We start from the raw sequence: 19539 nt of genomic DNA on the forward strand, positions 1-19539 counted from the left end.
GGAGGAAACCAACAAGTTACACTATCACACTGCAGTTTCTACCTCTCTGCTTCTCATTAGTGATGGAGGTGATGGTATGCCATTTTCCATTAGAGCTAAAATCAGAAGGTTAGATATGTTTTAAAGGTTGTCATTGTCTTAAAAGGTTAGGGTCATTTGAAATTTTGTTGAGGAGGGAAATTACCTCTGCTATTTTGTGGACTGGAGTAGACAGAGTCACTCCACTCGCTCCAGTAGCCGGTGCCGTTGGTGTGCATGCAGCGCACTTGCACGACGTACACCCGGCACATGTCCGGCACCACAACTTCTGCCCAAGGGACCCGCACTGGACTCTGGACCTGCAGAACACATGACATTTTGTTTCTTAGAGAGTTTCTTAAAGATCATTTGGGAAAATGAAATGGAAAATATCTGATCTGTGGAGTCTACATATGCTTCATCTATCTATCCACTTGATCCAAGAAAAGAGAAAATGATTTCCTCGTCTTTCTCATCATTTTGAAGAGTGGAGGCTATTGATAGTGTGTATCCAATTTTCCAGAGAATTTTTTAATCAGGAGACAGGAATTAGGTCTTACACAGTTGACATCAACTCATGTCAAACTGACCAGCTGAGTCCATGCCAAAGCATCTGTCCCATTTAAGGAAATATAAGACTTGTTTATATTTGTCCTGGACCCTTGTGGCTTCTAATATGTTTGTTAGAAACATATTAGCTTGTTAGATCAAAAGATTTCTTAGAGGCAGAGAGACACTTTCAAAATATAATCTAAGGTCGACCTGATCCTGCTTTCAGAATAAGATAACCACAAATGAGCAGCAGAAAGTGGAAGTGGAAATGCGCTTTGGCAATCATCCTGTTTGCTTATTACCAAATAATTACAAACTAATTGAGATTCTGAAGATGTTTGATAATTTGTTTTGAAGAAGCCAACCATAGCATCAGGCCAAACTTTCAATCAAAGCCAGTTGCTGTGTTGTGACTCACCTTCCACTCTGGCTGGGCTCTCACCGTGGACGGCGAGTAGTAGTGAAACTGACACTGAAGCCCCTCGACTGGCAGGGACGGTGGCTCCCAAGTGACCCTCAGGACCCCACTGCTCCGGGTCTCTGCCTTCACATTAGTGGGTGTGTGGGGTTTCACTGCAGGGGAAATGGCAGGGGAAAAGATGAGAGAGTTTGAGTTTCTACAGAGCTCACCTGTAAACACTTAAATCTGATATTTAAATATTTTTATAGCCCAAAAATTGTATCTTATAATATCTTGCATCAACAGCAGTAAAATAAGAGAAGACACATCGCGATATGTGAAACAAGAAGTCATAATTACATTTCTATCACATTTCTTTCTCTGCCATATTCAACCTGTCTCTTTTCCTCCACTCAATACAACACTCAATATTGTAATATGGCTGATATATAGTATTACTGCTTCAACAAAACCAATATGCTAAAAACCCCTGATAAGACATGGTGTTGTTAGGATTGTTAAATACTACTTCCTGTCTGTGTTTTTTTTTTTTTTTTTTTTACATGAGAATCCATCATCCTCACCGTGATCTATGGGTGACAGGTAGACGGCCTTGGACTTGATAGGACCCAGCCTGGACGGCACCTCCAGCCACAGCTTGTAGCAGTTCATCCTCAGAGGCTGGATGGTGCAGGTTTTCTTCCTGGATCTGACTTGCAGGCAAGCAGGCCCCATCTCACCCACTTTCTCACCCACTCTCTCCCTCTCTTCCATCACATCGCATGGCAGGTCAGCCCATCTGGCATGAAAAAAAAAAATTAGGATAAAGATTTCAACATTTTTGTCATGCTATCCTCAGTTGTGTGCCTTCATACAATTTTGATTGGTAAAACCAAGTATATCAGATGCCCTGCTACAGAGGGATAGTTTATTTCAGCTGGATATTTTTTTTAGTATCAAGCTACCAGTATGCTCCAGTATGCTGCCAGTAGGTTGGTGAGACACAGAGGAACTGGAGTAAAGAATTCAGTTCAATAGAGCTGCAGTACATCAGTTAGTTACATGAGCTATGAAAAAAAAACATGACATCATTCTGTCAGTCAGTCTTCATTTTTGTGGTTTGGACTCATATTTTTTTTGAATGGAGAGACTTTCTATTGCTCTTTGGTCAGACGTACTGATGACAGACTTATAGTTTACTGCCAAAAGAAACTTCCTGATATCACTTCACGCTGTGTGGGGTTAGAAAGTATTTCAAGGGTGTTGTCTGGTACACCGTGTTCAGTAACTTCCAGGTTTTCAGCACACTGCGTTCTTTGTGTTGATGTAAGGTTTCATAAACAATGCCACAGCCTGTAAAGACATTTAGATGCACGTTATCTCCCACGAGGGTTTAGCCCTGTAAAATGCTTTACCTGTATTGAAATATGGGTTTAGTCCACTGTGTGTTCTTCCAGCTGCAGTCCATAGCATCGATGTCACCGTTGGTTTCACAGTTTATATCAATGGAAGCTCCTGAAACACACAAGAGAAATGTTTAGGTTTAGCAAAAATAAAAAGAAACTTCACCCATGATAGCCTCAGCACTGGGATTACTTAAGTTCACATTGTTGTACTGTCACATGTCGCCACTCTCTTTCCTGTCTTTGTCCACTGTAGCAGGAAATGAGACAAAAAAGGAACACAGATTTCTGGCAACTTTAAAACATTAGAAGCGGTTTTTAAGACAGAAATTATTCATCCATTTCTGAAACTGCACGTCATGTTATTTGTCTCTCTTTCTTTGGACATGTGACAGTAGTGGTAAACCGTGATTTAGCTTTGATATCATTGGCACAACAATGCTCACCCTCTACATAGATCTGGCTGTAAGGGATGGTCCACTCCTGAGTACACTGCAGGAGGTCATACATCCGAGTCTCTGAAGGACGCACAGTGATCTGGCTGACCTAGTTTGGATACAGGAAAAGTCAGATCTATGAACTTAATTATGTGGACTGTACTTTTCTAAAAATACACAAGGAAGTCATTCAGCTTTTTGGAAATGTTCCCAGAAGCACACAAAGCCCTAGAAGGACAGTTTTTTTCCTACCCATTGGTTGACTGGGTGGTACTGGCTGCGATGGAGCGGCTGTTGGAAGTTGAGCATCCACATGGCCGTGCTGGCGTTGATGCTGTGGTCGTTGAACACACAATACACTGTTACGTTCTCCCCCGGTCGTGCCACCACTTTCTCAGGGATGTAGCTCACCGCTGTACACACAAAGAAAAAGAATCATTCATTTTTAAAAACAACAACCAGCAACTCTCTCACGCTTACTCCTTTCATAATTTTCATCATTAAAAGCTCATTTTTCAGGACTTTTTGTAGCAAAGGACAAAGCTAAATGAATGCCAAAAGCAATAAAGGAGACGAAAACAAAAAAACCCTCAGTCAAACAAACAGCTGAGTCATTCTCATTCACTCAAAATTTCAATGTGAATTTTTACAAAAGAAAAAAAACTTTTTCAGGGATTTTTGAATAAAACTTTTATGTCACGTTTTTGGAGTGTGAGGGTTGTTATCTAATCACCCCTTCAGATATAGCCCACCAACCCCCCCCCCCAGAAAAAAAAAGAACATGACTCATCAGCAAAACAGATGAAGATCTCAACAAAAGAAAACTTTTAGATACTGAAAGACAGTTTCATTTTGTCTTATCATTGTTCAACCTTTGTGAATACTTCTGTTTTAAGTTTTGAGAATCCTTATTTTATTTTGCCAAAACCTTTGTGAAAAAAACTTGACTGAGCCTGTCATCAAATCTGTAACTCGATTTGGTATAATACCTCAGAGCTGATGAGTCTCACAGACTTTTAACCTCATGACACACACAGACACACAGACACACAGACACAGAATACATATACATGCATTTCTAAAAGCAGGTACACACCTCCTCCTCCTAGTATGTTAAGCTGTTTAAAGCCTTCAGCTGATGTTAACATTTTAATTAGCAGCTTGATGTTACGGAGCACAAAACAACATCCAATGGACAACGATAGTGTGAAAAGGCCCATTTAGGGCGTGCAAACAATTCTCAGTCTCATATTTCAATTCTCAGTTTCATCATTTTAAAAACTACTGTTACAAAATCTGCACATGGATGGCCGCTTCACGTTCAGCTCTGTGAACAGATTCATCGCCCGTGACATTTTCCATATGTTCATGCCTGTAGTGTCAAACTGTATGATTTGTCGCTAACCGGGAGAACGACCTCTGATTCAGAGTCTCTTGACGCTGGCCATACTGAAATGAGTTCTTCATTAACGTCTCAGACTAATGAGCTTGACTCGTTTTTAATAGTTTAGCAATGACATAAATCTACCTGAGAGATAATTGAGGTCAGCGTTTGACTCTACATCAGTCAGGGATCAATCCTCATCTGCAGGACCTCTCGAAGAAAATGAGAGCTGAATTGCAGTAAGGGTAAGTTTAAAATGAGCCTTCCATGTTACTTGCAAGACAGTAGAACTGTATATTTTTAGCCCCCAATTTTAGGGCCATCAAAAACTTCAATTACCTCTCACATCATTCAGTTTTGTGGCGCTTTCATATTTCATTCAGCAAAATAATAAAGATAAGAGGTAAATTTAGCTTTTCTGTCTTACTGATTATATTTCACCTTTATGTTTTGTCAACTAAATTATTTGGAACAAAATATTATTCTAATATGTAAGCAGAGGAACCAATATGCAATATTTAGGGCAGACTGACTAGCAAAAGAAGTATAATTAGTTTTACTGTAAATTTTGACAGACTGTAAAACAGACTGTAAAATGTTTTTGTTTACCAGTGGGTAATCCATAAATTTACTTTTATCAGCAACTGCTCAGTAACATCACCAAAACCACCCATAAAATGTTATCACAAAAGCCACTGCTGTGGCTCACGTCAGTGCCTGAGTCTACTCAGTGCTACAAACCTCACTCTGTCACTCAATCACAATGTAAATCAAACATTTCCCTGTTGCATAGCAGCATGACAACAAAATAATGCATTTCACTGGCTTACTGACTAAAAGAGCAAAGCAAAGAACGGTGTATTTCTTTGATTGGGTTTTATTGATGAAGGTAATCAAAAGTAATCCGCTGCAGGTTGTGAAAATAAACTGATCAATATATTGTATTGAGCTGAGCAAACTGACAAGATGATGGCACTATATGGAAAATCATTAGGATCTATCCTCTGGGCACCATGAGCTTCAGAATGACATTTTATACCATTTTACAGTTGTCAAGACATTTTATGAAAAAACAAAAAGCCAACACTATTTCTATAAGTTATTTACTGCTAAAATTAATGAACCCCCTCCAAATCCCCAGGGCCCCAGACCCCCTGCACAGATTTTCAAAAACCTTGCAGCTTGGCCAGAGTGTAGGAGTACAAAGAACAAATTAACTTCAAATAAAAATCAGCCATTCTGTATGATTTTTATTTGTCTTTTATTTGGTATATTTATCTGTCTCTATATAAACAGTTGGAATGGTTCTTACTGTCCAGGTAGATGTGATGACTTTCACTCCAGTCGCTCCACAGCGGAGGCTCATCCAGGCTTGAGCAGCGAACCTGGATGGTATAGTTTTGTCTGGGCTTCAGATTTAGAGACAGCCTGGGTTCTCCAGGTGCAGACACCACCTGGAGGCAGAGGAAAGCACACAAGCACACAACTAAGTTGAGGATAGGGTGTGTTTGTCTGAGAATGATGACTGACTCAAAATCTGTCATCAAGACATGACTGTGGCTGCTGCTGTCTCATCAAATGTAACTGTTACCAAAACACAAAACTAGCCTACAGCCATAATTGAACAGTGTGTGTGTGTAGACACCTGTTAATTCTAGCCATGTTCCTTGTCCGTTTTTGGTGTAAATCATACGTTGCTTAAAAAAATGACCTTTGGGACTCCTTGAAAGCCTTTTACAAAAGGAGTGACCGAAAGGATACTTTATTTAATTATCTATAGGAGTGTTATAGGTCTGTAGTGTAAATTGTGGAGCTTCTGATCCACTGCTGAATGTGAAGTGCACTGTTGAATGCTAAGAACACTCTGGGGCTATTAAAAGCCCAACTCAAGGTGAGCAAATCACACTGAATAAACCCTTCTTCTTCTTAGTGGAAATCTGTGCTGCATAAAAGCAGAACTGTTGCAAGGAGAGGCAAATATAGTCTGTGTTTCTGATGTTGTAAAGGGCCCACTGTACTGTAAAGAATCTAGTAGATGCAAGTTGAGTTATACTCATATTCTCTTTCTTTAAACACAATTATGTTAAATTCTTTTTTTTGTTTGTTTTTTTAAAAACTGTGACCAAGACATGTTCTGTGCAGGACATTTTACTATTAAAAATAAAATTTGTCGGTGCTCTCTAAAACTACGTAACACTTAGACACTGTTTCACTTTTATCGGCCGACATATAGAATGGTACTGTATTATTTCCAATAAGCAAATATTTCCTGTTATATCGGCCCCACCGATTCATCACTTTATCGTTTGAAGCATAATTTGCACCTGACATCAAGGCTTTCTTTGCAATCTACAATAGTATGTGAGATTTGCTGCCTGGAACCAAATGAATATGTGAAGCACAATGTCTGCACTAAAAATGACATTTTACAGGCATTTAACAGGTTAGCATTTACCTGCCAGTCTGGATGAGTGGTGTTAAAGGAGTATCGGACCTCATATCTCAGCTGGCCAGTATCAAAGTCTGATGAGTCCTCCCAGTGCAAAATCAGCTCTGCCTCGATGGTCTGAATATGTGAAAGGTTGGCTGGAGGACTCGGTTTCACTGTAGAAGAAGAAAGAAACATCTAAGGAAAATAGGCACAAATAAACAGTTCTGTTTGTTCCACAACAGAATCAATATACAAAAGAGAAATTACTTACAATCATGAAAATCCCTTTGATCCTGCTCTAATTTCAGTTTTCATTATTAAAGGTTACAGAATCCTGTGGATTATTACTATAAGTGTAAATAGAATTAGAGGATTATATTTTCCCTATGGTTCATTAAAGTACAACTCTGAGATCTGTGTAGGATTTTAGTCCTCTCAGCATTCTTAAGGTCACTCATTAAATCCTACTGTATGTTATCTGTCAGTGTTTATACCTGGGCTAATAATTTACTTTCTTTGAGAACACATGACACAACAGCACTTTAAATTTAAATTATAGGCTTTTGGTGTAATTATGGTCATCTTGATACAGCAAAGCTCAATACTCTTCTAGTCCTCATGCCAGGATCATCAATATTTAATGAATGACTCAATCACACCTTGAGTGTAGAGATAATGAAAAATGTAGACAGCATATAATTCAATTTCTTGGCAACTGATTGGCATAAACAGCAAATTCACTTCACCTTTTGGTCTTTACATATATGAAGATTATACACCTAAATGTCAGAGAATGAATTTTGGATCAAAGCACATAGCTGGGAATTTAAAATTTCCTGTACAGTACATAAAGCCACATACTGATACTGAATGACGATTTCAGGTGGATCTCAGAGGCATGGTGCCAGTATTAACTGTCATTTATCTGAAGTGAGACGGGTGTAGCAGTCCGGTTAACAAAGATGTCCCAGTTCAACCATCGGAGTTATAACAAACAGTCTGAGATAATTGAGTCTCTTAAAACCACAAAGATGCCTACTGGGAGAGTAGAGATTACTCATCATTATGAGTAATAGGTCAACAATTTATTTTCCAGACTCCTCTCACATTAGGGCCAAGAAGAAATGTTCCCTCGGAAAGGCAAATTTACACATCTAACTGAAGTTGGAGCAACAGTTAGTACTTTCACAAGTGCCATCCAACTATGCAACACACAATGGCAGCTGCCAGCGATGCATGAGGAAACAAAAAAACGTTTCTCATTTCCCTCTCACTCCTTGCTATTAGAGTCATTATCTTGTTTTGTTTACGTGGTTTAAGAATAAACAGGATAATAAAAATAAATTGATAAGTCGCCAGATATAAAATAAAATCAACAACTATTTTGATAATAACCATTTGCCATTTTTCAAGAATATATGCAAATCCTTTGATGGTTTCAGCCTCTCAAATGTGAGCAATGGCCTTATATTACAATACATTTTATATTTGGGGTTTTTGACAGTTGGTCAGAAAAAAAATAAGAAATTTGTTGACATAACCTTGGGCTCTAGGATATTGATATTGTGACTGCCCCCTCGTCTTTGCTCTTCTATCACCAGAACACAACCACTCTCTATTCATATACAGATATTTGTGCACATGTGGGCAAACAACTTCAGTACTTCAGTAAAACAAGCAATATCCCACTAAAAGTAAAGTACAAATACCTCAAAAGGAGTAAACATACTTAATTACTTTCCACTGCTACAGTTCACCTAGAGTGCTAAAAACATCCAGGACCACCAATGACAGCACTGACTGATCTGATTCTATGAAAAACATATGAAAGCTTTGTTTCAAGAGCAGAAAAAGCTCATTTAGAAGGATGAAGATTTTACTAATGGCAGTGTAACCTTGACAGGAAGAAAAGGATAAAACTGCAAAGTGGAAAAAAAAAATAAAAACCTAGACAAGATATGGTTACTACTCAGTTTCTGCTCTTTAACCAAAGTTTAACCAAAGAGGTCTGTGCAAACAGACAAACACACCATGGAAAGTCCTTATCTGTCACTGTGGAGATCTCACATCTTAGATGTGGCTGAAAGCACACACACATGCACGCACAGGTGAGATCATGGCACAGCTGCTTTTAACTGTATTCCAATCATGGCTAAATAAAACTCCAGTCACGACTAAATAAAACTCTTTCTTCTTATCTGTCCAGATTCATCACTTTGAAGCTGGACTCTGGTAAATGTTGAACATTAGGGAGCTCTGCATCAGCTTCATACATGGCTCAATTTATTCTTAGCACATTGCTGACAGTAATCGAAACACTTTGAAAAAAGTGAATTCTGGGAATTTGCTCTTTATGACTTACTGTAATGTGCTATCCTTCAAACCTTCATTCTAGTTCAAAAAAGCGTGCTCACACCTAATGACTTTACAGTACAAGAATGTATATTAGCTATCAGACCAAAAAAAAAAAAAAAAAAACACGTTCTTACCAGGCCGGGCAGGAATTCTGAGCTGGACCGGCGGAGTTATGGCGTTGGAGATGCTGACAGTTACCACGGTGACAAAGCTTGTTGTACAGTGAAGAGAAACTGAACACGTGAAGGAATCCTCCCCTTCACAGACAACAGGATTATCAGACACACTATTCCCACTGTTCACCTGTGAATCCTGGGACCTGGAAGTGGATGGAGAAACACTTCTGTCACACTCTTTTCTCTGTCATTATGGAGCTTTTCTCCATCTCACTTTATCCTCATTAGCATGGAGGAAAAGTCCTTACAGCGCTCAGAAAAAAAAGAAAGTTTGAATATTAACAACTCCTTGACATCTGAGCAGTTTTATCTGCTGATGACGATGTGTGATACGATCAAAAGCTCCAGAACAGCTAATAAATGCACCATGAGGTGAAAGCATTTTGTTAAATTGCTTTTACTTTTATAGAAAACATTCCACAACAGTTGATGCTGTACAACACGTAAGAGCTGTAACGTGTCTGGTATCTTTTATCAAGTGTGTGTTAGATCAGAGGGGAACTGGTCTCTTTATCCCCATCACAATAAGAGCCTGGAGCCAGTATGATATCACAGAGTTTCCCTACTGCTTAACAAAGTAAGCACACATGCTTAACCCCCCACTGAGCAGTCAGGAAAGGTACACACTAGACTCACACACACACCGGCTTATGTACACTCTGGAAAACATTAATGAAACAATAAGAGTGTTCAGCTTCATACTCACAACAGACGCTGTAAGCTGACCGACATAAGACCAGCATCCAGGGTGGCTGATGGTTGGCCGTGAGACTGAAGATCACAAGTTAATTTTTCCCAGTTTTCATCAATTCTGCACAGTATGTCCAAACAGGTGCCTGACAAGTAATCACAATTTCATGTTAGTGGTTCCATCAGCACCATCCCCAGATGTCATACACCAGGTTAAGTGTGAATGAAGGCTTCTGCGTAAGCAGCCTGGATTAATATTCTGAGAAATAAGCCTCTGAGTGAAATACTGTTTTACTATAAAAACACAATAATGCTGTGAGGTTAATGGTAAATGGTATTTGGTGCAGCTGTTTTGGGGACTTTTGGTGCTAAAAGAAACAAAAGATGTGAACAAAATAGGTGTGATGAAAACAGGAATGAGAAAAATGATTTGATGATGATGATGAATTGTTAACATACCCTGTGGATCTTGGTTTGTGTGCGTAACACCGAACTGAATCACACTCTTGATTGTCAAACGGCCACATAAAGCACTCAGGAGGCACAGCAAAGGCCTTTAACCGCTCTGTTTAATTATCACTGCATAGACATAATGCTGGAAGGTCTTGGCTAATCACCATTGATTTGGATGCATCACACTGCCTCACAGATCGATGCAACATAACAAATCCTCCTCACCTCCCCGATGTCACAATATTGCCTCACCTCCATCTTCACCTCCACGCTGACGATATCAACAGAGCTTTTTAGAATTATGACTTACTTGAACTGGCCCCCATTTGCTTTTTAAACTTAATGACCCTCTTATTTTCTCTCCTTGCAATAAAACAGCAGTACATTTCTCAGAAAAGTGGCACAAGTGAGAACAGTTGCTTTGATTTTGTTGTGATGACTGATAAAAGCGAGAGGGAATCCTCCTGAGCCAGACTATGTGAAGTGATCGCAGCACAAGACTCACATGGTCGCCCACCTTGAGCGGAGACTGGAAGGGACACTAGATAAAAAATCCATTAACGTGTAATGAGCCTGTCAGGCTGATCTTTTGGGGCATCTCTGTCAGTGACAAGTGATGCTGCTCCAGGCAAATAATAAGTCTGTGTCACACTAACCCCACTGTTTGTACTGATGAGCATGAGCCACATCATACAGCCATGCTGTTGCTACTTTGGATCGCAAGTGTCTCACTTTAATGTTTCTAGTAAAGACACACAGCTATGTCTATGTTCCCTTCAAGCAGAGATCAATGTTTGTCCTTTAAGTTTTCTCTCAAGTCAAACATAGAATAGCACCAAACCGTCAGTAGGACTGTGTACCACATCACAATACCACTCTGTAGCACTACCAGTGGTCAAAAACTCCACAGGGTACGTTTAAATTGTAGAACCCACCACTACCCTAGCAGTGTGTAAAGCTAACTCAATATCCTAATATCCTATGCTGTTTGTGGCAGCTCACTGTTTATATCCAATGTCAACATCCAGTGCCAGTGCAGGATGTAGTGTAATATGTAGTGTAGTGCATGAAGGTAATGCATAAACCAAGATGCCTGTTGAAGTCCTGATAATTGTCAGCCAGCCCGGCTCGTGATGTTTGGTGCTGAGCAGAGCAAGTGGCCTAAGTTTGGTATTTTACAGTCTGTTGTTGCAGCAGAAGAAAAAGTCATAAGATGGAACTTTTTCTACATGTGTTAAGTGGCTGTCGAAAACTGGCTAGAAAAGTCTGATACTAAGTAGGTTAAAAATAGAGACATGGTGTGAAATACATCACTTCCTTCAGAGGCTCTCTTTCAGCAGAACCTTATCAACCTGGGAAAGAGACCAATAAGCCTCGACAAGCCTCGATCCACATTTCTAATCTCAAGCCTAGATCTTACATTTCCAACCATAGGAAATGTTTCTCAAAAGCACTTGTATATAAATTGATCATCAGTTAAGAAACCTTTTTATTTAGCAGTGTTGCGTCAACTCTTACCACCTGAAGGCTCATGAGGATGTGGTGTGGTTGTCGACCTCCTGAAGCTGCAGTGGGGATGGTGTGGGAGGTTTGATTCAGAGCGGTTTGTCTCCGGTGTATCCATGCCGCCTCCCTCCTCATTAAGGTGGGTTGAAGGTGAGTCACAGCACAGCTCATCCTGCCATGGGAGGTCCAGGGCACCTGCCTGGAGAGAGGCTCCCACCTCAGGTTCCAGACACTGAGCACCTGCTCACATAGAGTCAAAGATTATAAGAAAAATCTGACGATAAGGTTATAATATAAAATTGAGCTAATAAATGTGTAATACAACAAAAGTATACAAAATAAATGCACATATAAGGACATAATGATAATGTGGTGTTTTTCTTTTTTGACAAAACCTGTATTGATGTTAAATAAAATACATTTTTGCCCAAATTGTTAAAAATATTTCCCTCTATGGGCAAATTATACATTTTCATTCTATATCAAACATAACTCATTAACACTATATTAATTTATGGAGTAAAGGACCAAAGACTATTAAGTTAGGTTGAGGCAGAGTTTATTTGGTGTTATTCAGGGTTTTGTTTGTTTCTGTAATTTTTTTTTTTTTTAAGTGAGGTAACAGCTACTGGTTATCATGGCAAGCTGTGTCTCAGAGAAAAACAAAAAAAAAGAACATGAGAGGAGCACAAAGACCCTGTGAGTGAACACCTGACATGTTATTGATTTGAGCCCAGGTGAAAGTCATCATGTCGGCCTAACAGCTGGCAGTGGATAACATACTGTGCTGTCAAAGAAAAGTGGTTTTCATTTTGGCAGCTGAAACCAAATGAACCATACACAGGGGAAATCTGCCCACTATAACACTATAAATCTCAAGGAAACAAGTGTCAACAATGGTATGAAGCTGTGGTGTCCAGTGTATCAGGAGATTATATTGACTTACACATCGTGACCAGTGTTATTTCTTCAAAACCTGCGTACTACTTAAATAGAAATGTCAGTTCCAAATAGAAACTACTGCCAATAAGTAACAAAAAATCAACAGGGATCTTCAGGATTTAATTACCACCATGCCCACCTACAAAGTTATATCATGTCTTTACAAATCTCAGAGAACTGTGGTATAAAACATCAAATCAAATAAGTGAAGATGATTCTTCATTCATTTGAATTGTATTATCATTGTCCAGTAGTAATAAACTTCTATGAGAAAACTTTTTTTGACCGTTTGACCGTTGCAAAGTTTAGATATCTATTAAGGTTTTTTTGAGAAGTAACCAAAGACCAAGGTCAATCTGTGAGCTTCCTACAGAATTTATAATGGAAGAAGCATATATTGATATATTCTTTGTGAAAAGCTTTTTGTCCTTTGTAAGATGTCTATTGTCAGGGACTGGCAAGAGACTACACCATAGAAGATTATGTTATCTGTGAAAAAAAATTACATTACACATTCTCACAGAAAACCATGGTACTTAAATGGTTCTACAAAGGCTTTGTGGTTCTACAAAGAACCACAAAGTATGGTTCTTTAATGATCTTCATATGATTCTTTGTAGTACTAAAGTGTTTTTTATTCTTATTTGAGTTATTTGACGTTGGCTGTAACTGCCTGATCGTAGGATTTTATCTTAGCCAATGCTTGGTAAGTACAAAAATAACAAATAAGAAATAAATACCAAAAAAAGAATAATAATTATTTTCATTCTAAAGTAAGCCTATCTGTTTACACAAAACTAATACAAGCTAGAGAAAGACAAACTGCGAACCCAGAGGTCACATCTAATGTGTTGGTGGTAGAACTCACCAAGGGACACCAGGAAAATATGAATCAGGACTGTCAACATTACAGACCGAACCCTGTAGAGGGACAAAGAGGATATAAGCAATGGACTCATGGACAGAGAGAACGTAAAACAGGAGGGAGATGAGATAAAGAGAGAATTAAATAGAAAATAAAACCATGAGCGCAGCTGTACATAGAGCAAAAGCTTAACAATACAGATCAAAGCAAGTAGCAGTTGATTTAATAGTGCTGTACAAACACATTGCAGGTGTAAATGAGGGACTTTTGCAATGTCATTAAACATCTCTAAATCCAACTGGAGCAGGTTAGGCATGAGGAATTACAACAGTCTATGCTTGATGACATACAAGAATGAAACATTATCTCTAGATCTGATATGATTACAAAAGAAGACGTATTATCAGAAAGCAGTGAGAGATGCACACTTGAATGCCAATGAAACAAATGCCAGGAAACTTGGGTTGGACACAACTACAGAGAACAGTGGAAGAACTGGTGGACCAACTTCTCTACAGATGAAATGACTCATCTGATACAGAGTCTTTCTTATGAAACACTGTGACAGAGGACATTGGTCAGCAGTTCTGAGTAACGGCTTTTCAGCGGTCCAGTGCTAAGAAGCTGATTTTTGTCTGGTGTACTCCACAATTTTATGCAGCTTTTCAGAAGAAACAAGTCCAGTTTGACCCTGCAGAACCAGCTACATTTACATAAACAATATATGCAAATTCTGAAAAACACTTTGCAATCCATCCTTTGGAGGCTGGAAAATGTTAGCGTTTATTTTTCACCCCAAACCCAAGACACAACCAGTTTCACTAGTGTTTTGAGGATGAGAACTTCACTTGCAGGCGGGGAAACAACCCATCATGATCCAAACATCCATGTTTTCACAGTCACTGAATTCAATTCGATAATGCCACCTCAGTAATGGTAGATTAGTCTATATAGCGCAACACTTACATTGTAGTGGTCATTGTGTGAGCATGGCCTAGTTGGTCTTTGACTGGGGTGAATCTCACTGAGGGGAGAGAGAGAAGAGAAACAGAGAAGGTTCTGAAAGGTTCAGGAGATTATACATAAGGATTTGAAGCAGTGCTGCAAGGAAGACAATTTACACTCAAACAGGACTGAAGACCTGTGTCCTGATTAGACATAAATAGGGCATAAATACAAAAAAAACCCTGAAAATTCATGGCAGAGGTAGAACCTGACAGAACACAGAGGCAATTCTTCAAGGCACGGTGAAAAAAACAGCAGAGGATTTCTCAGGAACATCCTGAGAGACAGGTCTCTCACTGATAGGAGCACCTCCCACTCTCCCGATTTTTTCATTCATGAGAAAAGCGTGTGCCACGCAGCACATGGAAGAAATGTAATCACCTCTTTATTTTCTCTAGAGGTCATCACATTATCTAACACCCAGTTAGATAACAAGATGCTATTATATTTTCATGTTTTTTCTTCTGGACATTTTTGACCATAAAGGTCTAATTATTGTTCTTCAAATATTTCTTCTATAATTAACACTTTTTTTGATTGTCACCACAGTTCATTACAAAGCTCTCCTCTGCTTGTTTTGATGCCAAACACGAGCACTGAGGCAATAAATTAATACAGTGACCACATCTATTAATTCATTGATATGCTAGACCAAGGCAAACACACAGGAGGCAGTGAAAAACAACACCATGGACAAACTGGAGTGTGTCTGGGTGTTCATGTCAGGAACTGTGTGTTCCTGTGTGTGTGTATGTGTAATAAGGTGATCATTTGAAAATCAATCTGTAAATGTGTACTAAAACTTGTCAATGTGTAATAGAATCTCTCAATGCGTACCATGTTTTTGTATGAGGCACCTAATTAATTAAGCTTAGGATGTAAAACAGCATCACAAGAGCAAAGAGGCTGTTGGACAAAATAACACATAAAGACAACACTGGGCACTGAACAAATCTGTTGCCATGTTAATGCTATAATGTACACAACACCACATCATCGCCTTCAGGTGTGCACATCAAAGCATGCTGACTAACATCAGTAGTTCCTGAGCGGAGTGTTGTCACTTATCTACGTGCACTGAAGGATAAATTTCAGTTTCTGCATTAACTGGAACAGAAACCTTAACTTCGGTTACAGATAAACTGAAAAACCCAAAACTGCAAGGTTCAGTCTTTTTTTCCCTACGTAGTGTGAATCTTTAAATGTTCTGAGGTTTTTGGTGTTCTAAATGTAGAACATGTTACTAATGTGATCAGTTCTGGCACCCGTTGCTTGGTTCTCGAAACTGACTACATATAACTGATATTTATATTGTAGAAGTGTACAAATTTTGCTTTTTGCTGTCTCAGTGAATGATCAAGAGAAAAATGACAGTACTGGCCTCAAGTTGTGATGAAAGTTTTAGCACCCAGTTTCATTTGCATGTTAGAGACATGCAGAATCCTTAGTCCCTTCCAAAAACCTTTCAGCCTGTATTATCCAAACCAATGATTCAGTGAGTTCTCTGAATGACTAATACATTACAAAAAAAATCCCCTATCATAGTAAATGTTATTTTTGATAAGATAAGATAAGATACACCTTTATTAGTCCCACAATGGGGAAACTGCATCCGTCACAGCAGCAAAGTGACAGATTCAGGCACCCAGAATATACAGAAAATCAAAAATATAAAGACTCAAGATAAGAATTACCCGATCATATGTGATATCAAGATATATTATAATATAAAACATGTTCTGAAAAATCTATTTAGAAACTGTTCATGCATAAATTAACCAGACGGGATTTCTATTTTGGGCTAATCCATTCAATTTAATACCTGACAAGGTACATTTTCACATTGATGGGAAAAAATAAATAAATAAAAAATAAAAATTTATATATATATACACACACAATTGTGCCACGCAGTAATGACAAAGCACCGATTTGCAACGCTGCCTACAGAGGTATCTTTTAATCAGAGATATTAACAGGATAACCGTCACAGTATAAATACTATCACAAAATTTCAAAGCCTGTAGAGATTAGTAAGATTCAACCAAAAATTACAGAAATGTCACTTTCGTGTTACTGAGGTTTGGTATTGGGTGAAGATTTACTGCAAACCATAACCACAGTCGGTGGTTGGTTTTAGCAAACTATTTATATATTTATTCATATGCAGTGATTAGCTGGGTAATCGATTGACAAAGGCCAAACATTTCCTTGTTTCAGCTCCTCAGATGTAAGAATCTGATGCTTGTCTTTGTTTTGTGTGAGAGTAATCTGAATATCTTTGGGTTGATTGGGTTTTCAATAATTAACTGATTAACCTAGAAAATAACCAGCTCCAGTGACTACTCCACTCTCATGGGTGCAAGTACTTACACAGCTTACTACCACTTAATTCAACAAAACTGTCATAACTTAGCCAGCTGGTTGTTTCAGGGATAGGCTTAACCAGGATGTGAGATCAACCACCAAGATGTGATAAAACAACAAGACTGAAGGGTTGAATGAGAGCAAAGGGTCCTGCCCACGCTCATAATATCTCGTCAGTGGATTACTACAAAAATGTGTTCATGTAGTCACTTTGTTTTACTTTGGGGAGAGTAACAGAAGCTAAACATTCAAAGACATGCAGGCAAGTAGCCAGTACCCTAAAATTGAAAAAAAAAAAAAAAGTGGTTGTAAATGTTTATATGTTTATATTTTTGTTGTATCTTACAGTTGTTGTGTTATAAGACTAGACTGCACTCACAGATCTGACGGCTGAGATGCTGAAACTTTGATGCTCATTATCTCCAGGCTGCACACTGCACCAGAAAAACTGTGCAACCCATGACACATTTAGGGATCAGCAGTGTTAGTGTGTGCTGCTGTGGGACTTCTATCTCCTCATCTTCTTTGGAAACAATTAGGCAGGATCAAGACACCACCATCTGAAACTATTTTCCACATGCAAGGGAAGCTCTGCCCCTCTGAAGGACTCCATGTAGCCAACTATTCATCCTGCTCTGACTCACTCCCTGCCAGTCTAGAGCTGCTATGAATGGAGGCGCGCCGGGACTTGTCTCCCCCCCTCCCCCCCTCAACATCAGCCTCAGCAGGGGGAGCAGCAGCAACGCATTTCTGACAAGTTGTTCTCTTTTCTAACTCTAGACAAGCACCATTAATGTCACATGTGTTGACAATCGGTCATTTAAAATGGCCATTTATTTCCTGGCAACTTTCACCTTGATGAAAAGTGCAACACGAGCAAGAGAAAATAATGCACTCTAAAGAGTAGGTAGGTAGACTGTACCATCCAAAAAAAAAAAAAGTTGAACATGAGAAAAGCTCAGCAGAATAAAAATGTCTAAAAGGTTCGTGTAAACTCATCATCAGACAGTGGTACAGTATACAGTGTACAGTGATATCGTTAATAAAGGGTAAATATCAAAAGAGAAAAACACTGAAAAGGTGAAAACCATTCGAGCTCTCAGTTTGACTTTAGCGGCTGAGTAATTTCACACCTCTGTGGGAAAGCAGAGTCTGAAAGGTCGCAACCACGATTAAAAGTCGAAGGACGTAATTAGAAACGTTAAAAGTGAGAATAAGTAATAATGAAACTATGTCCTTACATCACTCACGGGGGGTCTCTGCTGGTTTTGTGTCCAGGTTTCCTCTTGTCCAAGTCAGAGTTCAAACAGGTATTCTAAGTTTAAATCCTGACCGAAGATCAGTGCGTCTTTGTCAGAGTGAACTGTCCATGGCTGAAACTGAGAGCGACAACGCTGATGAGGATTTCCCCAAGAAAAACGTCTCTCCTCTAACACACGCTGCCGCCGTTTCTTTGACGTAAAGCCCAGCAGAGCCTCCCGGTGTAAAGAAATCAGACTTGGGGGCTGAAGCAATGAGAGCAGGGAGACGAGGGAGAGGCTCTGACAGTCACAACAGCGACCTGCCCGTTGTGGTGCATTCAGGAACACCTCCGGAAATCCTACTACTCATGATGGCCATTATATGACCATGTTCGACAATCATTTGGTCGGGAAATAAAAACAAAAGCCACCTGTAGTGGTGGAGACTAACGAAAAAATAAATAAAAATATTTACTTAATTACCTTATTTGAGGTACTTGAGTATCTTTAATATATGATACTCGTGCTTCTACTCCACTACAATTAAAATAGAAATGTACTTTTTCTAACTTAAAAGATTCAGATTTTATATTTGCAGAAAGTCATATAATCAAGCAATGAAATAGGAGGCGTTGTTAGATTAAAATGCTGATTACACAGTAATGCAGCATGCAGCAATGATGTAAAATAACATAATACTTATCCTACTAAAGCATTCATTCTTATTTGTTTGTTTGTTTGTTTGCATTTTTAATTGAGTTTGGTTTGTGTACAAAAATCCAGTCCTCACAAGGTTAGCCATTTATTTTAGGTCTAGACTTAGTTTTAAGGTTAAGGTTTGAATATCATTCCATTCATCTTCTTTATATCCCGCTCTCTGGTGCAGTGTCACACAGAAAGACAGAAAGGCAGTTGCATCCCAAGGTGATTTAAAGGTGCAAAATAAACAAAACATATTTCTCATTGTAAAAATGGATTAAAGGAAATGTACTGCAAACTTATCTTTCCTCTTACAATAGTTTTGGGGATTGCCCCTCCCACTTATCAACAAGTGCATGTGATGATAAGAGCACTGCTGGCAACATGCACATCAGCATGATGCTAAGTGCTTTAAGTTCCCCAACGTCTCTGTCTTCCTCTGTATTTCACTCCCTTCTGCTTGGAAAATGTACTGACTTCTAGAGAAACACAGAAATGCCACTGTCTGTTGGGCCTCACGGTTGTGTTCCAAATGTCATACAGACAGCCGTTGTATTCGTATGAAACAGGAGTCAGCAGATTGCAGTGGTGTGCAGGACAAACAGAGCTGCAGAC

General features: G+C 39.0%; 1 protein-coding gene across 3 annotated transcripts in view; it reads right to left on the reverse strand.

Moving 5' to 3' along the window:
• Window positions 1-19539, reverse strand: part of lepr (leptin receptor) — a 40228-nt gene that overhangs the window by 5646 nt on the left and 15043 nt on the right. Inside the window, exons 1-14 of one of the 3 annotated variants that reach the window (XM_041039961.1) lie at window positions 18226-18472; window positions 14579-14636; window positions 13616-13668; window positions 11821-12045; window positions 9863-9992; window positions 9115-9299; window positions 6650-6798; window positions 5507-5648; window positions 3063-3223; window positions 2820-2919; window positions 2386-2485; window positions 1555-1769; window positions 989-1143; window positions 185-338 (exon numbers count right to left, since the gene is read on the reverse strand). In XM_041039961.1, the coding sequence (XP_040895895.1) occupies window positions 185-338; window positions 989-1143; window positions 1555-1769; window positions 2386-2485; window positions 2820-2919; window positions 3063-3223; window positions 5507-5648; window positions 6650-6798; window positions 9115-9299; window positions 9863-9992; window positions 11821-12045; window positions 13616-13668; window positions 14579-14592 (1783 nt within the window). In that variant the 5' untranslated portion in view covers window positions 14593-14636; window positions 18226-18472. Of the gene's footprint in view, window positions 1-184; window positions 339-988; window positions 1144-1554; window positions 1770-2385; window positions 2486-2819; window positions 2920-3062; window positions 3224-5506; window positions 5649-6649; window positions 6799-9114; window positions 9300-9862; window positions 9993-11817; window positions 12046-13615; window positions 13669-14578; window positions 14637-18225; window positions 18473-19539 lie in introns of those variants that run through there. The other 2 variants (XM_041039959.1, XM_041039960.1) reach the window with 2 other exon arrangements.

Source organism: Toxotes jaculatrix, chromosome 6, assembly GCF_017976425.1.
Source record: "Toxotes jaculatrix isolate fToxJac2 chromosome 6, fToxJac2.pri, whole genome shotgun sequence".
In the NCBI taxonomy this organism is placed as follows: Eukaryota; Metazoa; Chordata; class Actinopteri; family Toxotidae; genus Toxotes; species Toxotes jaculatrix.